Source organism: Saimiri boliviensis, chromosome 1, assembly GCF_048565385.1.
Source record: "Saimiri boliviensis isolate mSaiBol1 chromosome 1, mSaiBol1.pri, whole genome shotgun sequence".
In the NCBI taxonomy this organism is placed as follows: domain Eukaryota; kingdom Metazoa; phylum Chordata; class Mammalia; order Primates; family Cebidae; genus Saimiri; species Saimiri boliviensis.
Window position 1 is genome coordinate 69,760,777 of NC_133449.1, and position 8,753 is coordinate 69,769,529.

Genomic DNA, 8,753 nt, shown 5'->3' on the forward strand with positions numbered 1-8,753 from the left:
TATAATGGAGGTGAAAAATTCCTATTGCCTAATGTAGCCTAAGTATACAGAGTGTATAAAGTGTGCAGCAATGTTCTAGGCCCTTATATTAACTCACCACTCATTCAGTGACTGGCCCAAAGCAGCTTCTAGTCCTTCAGGCTCCTTTCATGGTAAGTTCCCTATATAGGTATACTATATTAAAAAAATCGTCATACTATACTTTTACTGTGCCTTTTTAATGTTTAGATATGTTTAGGTACACAGATATTTAACATTGTGTTGTGTAATAGGCTATACCACCTAGGTTTGTGTAAGTACACTCTGATAGTCACACTGTGATGAAATCTAATGATGATGCATTTCTCAGTATATCCCCATTGTTAAGTGACTCATGACTGTGTATGTATTTATCTGTTTGCAGCAGTATTTAGATAAATTTTTCATTAAATCACAGCATTTCTGATACATGTTTGCCAGAAAACCTCACATGCTATGAAATCACATCTGGGACAAATATGGATAGAGTAGGCCGTTCAAATTATGCAGCTTTGTAACAGTATTAACAAAATAATGATATTAAAAATACAAGTACAAATTAACTCTTTAAAAATAAAGCACCATACACAGCCCATCACTGATGAACCTTAAATGGGGGCTTGGCTGCTTTTGAGGTGTGGTTCTTGAAGTTATTTGCTTTAATAGAAACTACTTTTCTACAATTTAATAGTGAGACAGTATATGGCTGCCTTTATTAACAGTTTCTGGGGGTAAGGGGTAGCATCAAAACAAAAGAAATTGTCTTTACAACTTCATCTGTGTCATTAGTTTTCACCAGACACCCTAACAATGATAGAAGCCTTGAGCTTCTTGAAGCCACTAAACTTGTTTTCTCGAAATGAAGGTACCTCTTTGCACTGTTTTTTTCTTAAGGTCTTCATATATGAGGTTTTTGATTTTTGTCTCTCTGTGTGTGTGTGTGTGTGTGTGTGTGTGTGTGTGTGTTTAAGGAACTTGCCCCTGATCCCTTTATAACATACTGTGAAAAATCCCTGTGGACCTATGAAATTTCTATGATTACTGACAATACTATTCTCCTTCCTCTTGACCAATTATGTGTGAACTAATTCATATTAGAACACCATCTTGCAGCTGTAGTTTTTACTTTGATAGTATAGATAATTGTCATTCTTCATTTTAATGTAATTTATATTTTAAAATACATACTTTAATTATTACATTCTTAAAGTGAGGATGCCATATATTTAAACTGTCAAAACAGCTTGTATTTCTTCTCTTTTCTAGCATTGTGGGCCATGATACATATATACTCACGGACAGTATAACATTTACCTTCTTAATTTTCTTTTTAAAAAGTTGTTGTATTTAATATATGTTTATTGATTGATTGCTGGAATGCATTGGCGTGATCTTGGCTCACTGCAACTTCCACCTCCCGAGTTTAAGCAATTTTCCTGCTTCAGCCTCCCTGCTAGCTGGGATTACAGGTGCATGCCACCATGCCCAGCTGATTTTTGTATTTTTAGTAGAGGTAGGGTTTCACAGTGTTGGCCAGGCTGGTCTTTAATTCCTGACCACTAGTGATCCGTCTGCCTTGGCCTTCCAAAGTGCTGGGATTGCAGGAGTGAGCCATTGTGCCTGGTCTCGTGTATTTAATTTTAAAAATATATTTGTAAGTGTTATTTCTGTTAAGTCCATGATCAAAATTACTTATGTGTATTAGATATTTTAAAGAAATGAAAATGATGTAATTCAGAAGAAAACAGTTTAACCTGTTTTTTCAAGAATGTATATAAGAGATCTGACACTGAATTTTTTAGAGTACTTATAATGTAAACATTTCTTTTTAGTTATTCTTTCTCTTTTAAAGTGTTTAGGTGAATTTTGTTAGCTATTTGGTTGTTAAGTAAAAGCTGGCTTATTTGCTCATACTTGCAAAGTCTCTCTGGAATAATATTCAGGAAACTGGCAGCATTGCTTTCAGGGAAAAGAAATGGATATCTCGGGGTGGGAAAGCAGGGAAACTTGGAATTTTGAATACCATTTGGATTTTGAGTCATGAACTATTAGAAATAAAGTCAATTAAAAGTTAACAAGAAAAATGAAAATGAAAGTACAGAACAGAGCAGAGGTTGATTCAGCCTGTCTCGTAGAACCTCCATGATCAGCTTAGCATTGTCAGTCCTGAAATACCTTGTGTGACCTCCATGATCAGCTTAACATTATCAGGCCTGCAATATCTTGAGACTCAGCATACAGCAGATGTATGTAATGGCAGGTGCAAACAAACAGAAAGGTAACCAAATACAAATATTTATGTTGTACTTACTCTATTAGAAGAAATTAGTCAACAGTATAATATATACCTCTTTTTATCAAATTGGAAATTAAACTATTGGATAACTTTTGGATTTTATTTCCCCTGTAACTATTATTAATTTTTTTCAAAATCTTGCTACTGCCCATTAGAAAGGATTTGGGAAAATTTTTTTTTAATTTCTTGCTACCTTTTTTGTTTGCTTTTAGTTGATGCGGATGAAATTAAAAGGCTAGGAAAGAGATTTAAGAAACTTGATTTGGACAATTCTGGTTCTTTGAGTGTGGAAGAGTTCATGTCTCTGCCTGAATTACAGCAGAATCCTTTAGTACAGCGAGTAATAGATATATTCGACACAGATGGGAATGGAGAAGTAGACTTTAAAGGTAAGAAAATAGTTATTTTTTTTTAATCTCAAGTTAGATAGCCTATGTGTATTCCTACAGCTCTGTGTGAAAACAAAAATGTGTTTATATTCCTTGTGATCTTACAATAATAGATTATGTTAAAACCTCAACATCTGTGGCATATGCACCTTAATTAACTAGGATCTTTCACTTCGTGGTTCATAAGTAAGTTGTTCTTTAGGATAATCTACCAAAAGTGGGGGAGACTCAGTATTTCCATTCTTTTTAGAAAATTAATCTCACTTTAGGGCAATACTATATATTCTTATATTCAATATTAGAAGTTGCAATTTCTTTTCTTTTTCTTTTTTTTTTTTTTTTTGAAATGGAGTCTCGCTGTTTTGCCCAGGGCCAGAGTACACAGTAGTGTGATCTTGGCTCACTGTAACCTCCACCTCCTGGGTTCAAGCAATTCTTCTGCCTCAGCCTCCCGAGTAGCTGGGATTACAGGCTTGTGCCACCCATGCCTGGCTAATTTTTGTATTTTTAGTAGAGACAGGGTTTCACCATGTTGGCCAGGCTGGTCTCGAACTCCTGATCTCAAGTGATCCGGCTGCCTCTGCCTCCCAAAGTGCTGGGATTACAGCCATGAGCCACTATACCTGGCCAGTTTTTTTTTTTTTTTAAATAAGCAAATAAACATTTCACTAGGGAATTGACAGTACATTCTGTTATTTTAGTTTGGAGAACAGAATTGGAAGTGGAAGGATATAAAACTGATTATGATTTAGTGCTTAACGGGCAGTGAAGAAAAATGATTTTTTGTCTTGAAAATTCTAACAGCATATTTAAGTGATTTATAATTTTGGAACAAAAATCCTAAGTTACTTTTGTTGTGTCTGAATAATTGATAGTGTTTTTTTAAGGCTCCTTTTTATAGTCATATTCCAAGAGGAAAGAATTTAACAAATTAAAGAATATGTTTTGAGTGTTCTTTTATCTTGCACTTAACAAATGTTTGTTCAAATTGATTGATCTTAGAGAACTCCAAGTTCAAATAAAAAATAGAGACCTTGTTTGTTGAGGTTTCAAATTTGGCAATTTAATTTTCAAATGTTGCTAGTAGTACTTTTGTTTTGCAGCAAGGAAATATCCTTTTGTGGATATGTAAGGAATATATGTTTTTCTGTGTAAAAAACTGGAAGTTCTGATTTGTGAACATTTTTAACTCTTATTCAGAATTCATTGAGGGAGTCTCTCAGTTCAGTGTCAAAGGAGATAAGGAGCAGAAGTTGAGGTGTAAGTATTTTTCTCTACTGACTTCATTCTCTTACACTACCATCATTTCATACTGTATTATAAAATGGTTTTTAAAATAATGGAAAAGATGTCTTTTATTTGAGATCCTTAGGCATAACAGAAATTTTATATTCTGGTGAAAATCCTTTTAGGACATTTGCAACTACTATATTTGAATAATGTGTCATAGCTGCTTTTAGTTGGATAGAAGGAAAACGATTTCTTTCTACTGAAAACAGCCATATAAGCTACATACGTAATTTAAATAAGAGATTTTTTAGTGAAAGTAAGAAGAAATGTTCTAAAGAACCGGAGAGGTTTGAGTTGTTATTATACATAGTTTTTTTTATGTGCAGAAACTGAAGCTTAGCAAGGATAGTTAACTTATTCTAAGCTATACTAAATCGGCTCAGGTAGTCTTCACTCCAAAGCCCATAATTTTAATCAGCTATGTTAAACCGTGCCTAAGGACAACTCTATATTTAAGAAGGAGACATCCTCATAATCATAATTTTGATGTTTGTCAATTTACCATTTTCTTTCTTATTGAAAGCATTTACTTGTGATTGCCTTGTAATTGCAATTGATTTTCCTTCCCTTTTTTTAGTTGCTTTCCGTATCTATGACATGGATAAAGATGGCTATATTTCCAATGGGGAACTCTTCCAGGTATTGAAGATGATGGTGGGGAACAATCTGAAAGATACACAGTTACAGCAAATTGTAGACAAAACCATAATAAATGCAGATAAGGATGGAGATGGAAGAATATCCTTTGAAGAATTCTGTGCTGTAAGTACAAAAGAGATGGTTCTTCTATTAGTTATGTTTCAGCAACGTATTTTGAAAAGCACTTAATCGAGAATTTATCCTATTTTGTCCTAAAAATTTATATATTTGATTTTTCCTAATTGCTCATATTTTGTTTTGAAATATGTTCTTTGTTATAATTATTAGTAATTAACAATTATTCTCAAGAATTAACATTGTCAGTGATCCTCTGATCAAATGGCACAAGGATACCACTTTACTTACTGTTGGTAGCCCCTCAAATTACAACTAGGTTATATTCTTCAGGTTCATTTAATCACTCATTGCTCCTGAACAGAAGCACAACCACAACCACTTAGTTTCTCTTCTCTACCTCTACCCTAAAAGCAAAGATAGCAAAGATACTAGCTTTTTTGATATGTTAGAAGAATTTTAAACTGTAAGCTAGAGATGCTAGAGTAAACTAGAGCATATAGAGACAAAGAAAACAAAAAGTTTTGAAATTTTTCTGTTAGTAGTGATTAGATGTCTCTATAGGAAGGTTTTCTTCCTCCTTTTTATTTTTAAATTTAAATCACAGAAGGAAAAACAAGTCAGTTTGATAGTTGTGTGTTATGCAAGAACTGACATTTAGCTACTTTGACCTTTAAGTAGAAGTTCATACTATCCTAAAACAAAAACCATCTTTTTATTTTGTTTTTAAAAAGTAGGGTGGCACCGTAGTGTAAAGAACAGACTGCATCTTTTTGGAAGAGTTTGGACGGGTTTGAGACTTAAGACACAGAACTACTCCCAGGAGGCACTACCACAAGCCTTTGCTGTCCCTTCCATTTCGCCTCTTTCACCATTGCCAAGGATCACTGAAGGACTCCTGTGGACTGGCATATGGTTGATTGTGACGTGAGACCAGGCTGGTAGTGCCATAATAAATAGCCAGTTTTCAAAAGAAAGAAGAGAAATTCTAAGCCTTAGGGGAATAAAATAAATGGAAAGTTCTTAGCTTCAGTGGTGTTGGAAGAGGGGATATTTATACACACATATATATTTTATGTGTATGTATATATTTATATATAAATGTAAGTGTATCACTTATCAGTGGGAGGAAATTAAAACATATTTTATATATAGAAAAAATGCTGTTACCTATATTGAAAATATAAGCTAAGTTTTGAGTTTATTTTCCAGTGTTTATTTTAGTTTAAGTTTTTGTAGATAGGGGTCTTGCTATGTTGCCCAGGCTGGTCTCCAACTCTTGGCTTCACGTGATTGTCTCATTTCAGCCTCCCAAAGCATTGGGATTATAGGCATGAGCCTCTATGTCTGGCCTCCAGTATTTGTAATCAATTGCCTTTTGCTTGTATTTATTTTTAATTTTTTTTAATTTTTTTGAGATGGAGTCTTGCTGTGTCACCCAGGCTAGAGTGCAGTGGCACAATCTCGGCTCAGTGCAACCGCCACCTCTCGGGTTCAAGCGGTTGTCCTGCCTCAGCTTCCTGAGTAGCTGAGATTACAGGTGCCCACCACTGCGCCTGGCTAATTTTTTTATTTTTAGTAGAGACGGGGTTTCACCATTTTGGCCAGGCTGGTCTCTAACTCCTGACTTTGTGATCCACCTGCCTCAACCTCCCAAAGTGCTGGGATTACAGGTGTGAGCCACCACTCCTGACCGCTTTTTGTTTGTATTTTTATGGGGCATAGTTTATGAGGGGAGAAAAATGTTCATTGTGTGTTTAAAACTAGCTTTTCTAAACATTAATCAAGCACTTGTAACTTTGATTTCATTGAATTCTTTTTATTTTGACTTCTCAAGCTATAGAAGTGAAAGATTGGAAGTTATTTTAAAAGATTGCAAACTAGATAGGTACTTTAAAATTTTCAGAATACTTAACATATACAAATAATTCTTACAAATGATTAGTGACAGGCTTAAAGTTGATGGATTGAACCCATGTATTTATTTTCACTTACTCCCCAAACTACAATAAAATGAAATGAATTAAAAAGAAAAGGTTATGAACTCACAAAAATGAGCAGAGAAGACAGCATCTAAATTTGGTAATTCAGAAAGTCGAATGGTTAACTAACCTAGCAGAATGATTCTAATCTCTATCAGCTTGGAAATCTGAGAACCAACCTAGGTTATAATAGAGAATCCATGAAAGGTTCAGAAATTGATGTCACGAGCAACTGGAAGTGAGGATGAAAGTGAGGTTAAAAACGGAAAGATGGGTTAAAGTCTGTTTTAAGAAGGAATTGGAACACTAGATCTCCTTCCCTCCTCTGTTCAGCTGGACAGCTATCTGTCGTGCACCGTATCAAGAGACTGGAGAGAGTCTCCAGGCTGGGAAACGTGAGGCAGAGATGGGTGTATGTGTTGGGAAACCTAAGGGGATGGTAAGCGTGTTTGCATATTGACATCGCTGCCTTTCTTCTGTACCTGACTTCCTGACTCCCTAGTGGCTGGACTTACACTGTCTAGGCAAGAGATGGGGAAGAGCCCTCTTTAGGAAATCTTATCTCCCCAAAGAAATGGTGCTACCAGATCACTCAAAGTATGGCTCTCAGTCAACAGCCCCATCATGTACCCAGAGTTCCAGTGCACTTTCTACAGAAGCAAAGCCAAGTATCACAAGACACTGAAAGAAACCTTTATGTATGGAATATAGAGATGAAACCAAGTCCAAAAAAAATAAGTTTAAAACAAACAGATTAGGCAAGAGCAGTAAAAACTTTAAAGGAAAATCTGAAACCTATCATTATCTTCGGGGATAGTGTATATTGAGCTTTTGAAACAAAAATTGGATAATATATAAAAGAGCTCTTGGAAATGAAATTTTAGATACTTATTTTCAGAGCCATACTACCTGAATGTTAGGGGTTCCAGAAGGAAAGTAGAGGGAAAGAAATCATCAAAAATGAATCAAGAAAATACTCCAAAGCCAAAAATAATGTGTTTTCTGAGAGGGCTTATGGAGCATCCGGCATAGTCTGTAAAAATAATCTGGACCTGGGCACACCGTTATGAAATATTGTTGAAACAGTGGGAACATATAACTGGTTCTACAGATTTCCAAAGAGCTAGGGTGGTAGGGTGGAGGGGTGGGAGGGGGCTTAGTATAAACAACCAAGAGTCATAATGGCACCAGTATTTCTTAGTAGCAGTATTGAAAACCCAGAAGAACATGGAGCATTTTGCCTTTGCAATTCTGAGCGACAGTTATTTCCAACTTAAAATTCTCTATAAACTCAAATTAAATGGTAATAGAATGACACTTTTAGGTATGTAAGGCCTTCTCATTTTGGAAACTTCTAGAAGATGTGCTCCAATGCAATAAGGTCGTAAATCAAAAAGTAGAGAATGTAGGATCCAGGAAGCAGAGGGTCCAGCATGAGAGGGAGGGGCCTGCAATATGATGAAGAGAACCAGAAGTGATAGGCCTGGAGACAAACGGTCTAAAGTATAGCAGGTTGGAAGGCTCAAAGAGTGTCTTCGAGACAACAAAATTGATAGAATTACATAATATTTTTAGTTGAATGTACTTAGAACAAAAGTTAGGGGTTGAATTGTAATTACGTGGAACACCCAGCAAACGAAAGATCAGTTATTAACTGGTACCAAACAAATGTGCAGGAAAGAGAAAGTAATCATCGTATATAGTTGGGTGTGGTGGCATGCACCTGTAGTCCCAGCTACTTGGGAGGCTGAGGCAAGAGAATTGCTTTAACCTGTGAGGTGGAGGCTGCAGTGAGCTGAGATTGCGTCACTGCATGCCAGCCTGGGCGACAGAGTGAGACTCCTTCTCAAAGCAACAAAAAAAGAAAGTAATCATAGTATATGGTTCTGTCGAGCTGTTTTGCATAGTTATAATAATGAGAAATGCTGGGTTTTTGTTTTTTCCTTTGGATTAGAGACCTGGTTTCACCATATTGGTCAGGCTGGTCTTGAACTCTTGACCTCTAGTGATCTGCCCACCTCAGCCTCCCAAAGTGCTGGGATTACAGGCATGAGCCACCGCACC

The 8,753-nt window shown here is 35.9% G+C and overlaps 1 protein-coding gene across 2 annotated transcripts in view; it reads left to right on the forward strand.

Moving 5' to 3' along the window:
- Positions 1 to 8,753, forward strand: part of PPP3R1 (protein phosphatase 3 regulatory subunit B, alpha) — a 66,875-nt gene that overhangs the window by 54,705 nt on the left and 3,417 nt on the right. For both annotated transcript variants that reach the window (XM_039477063.2, XM_074398942.1), the window contains 3 exons: positions 2,527 to 2,703; positions 3,904 to 3,963; positions 4,571 to 4,755. In XM_039477063.2, the coding sequence (XP_039332997.1) occupies positions 2,527 to 2,703; positions 3,904 to 3,963; positions 4,571 to 4,755 (422 nt within the window). The remainder of the gene's footprint in view (positions 1 to 2,526; positions 2,704 to 3,903; positions 3,964 to 4,570; positions 4,756 to 8,753) is intronic.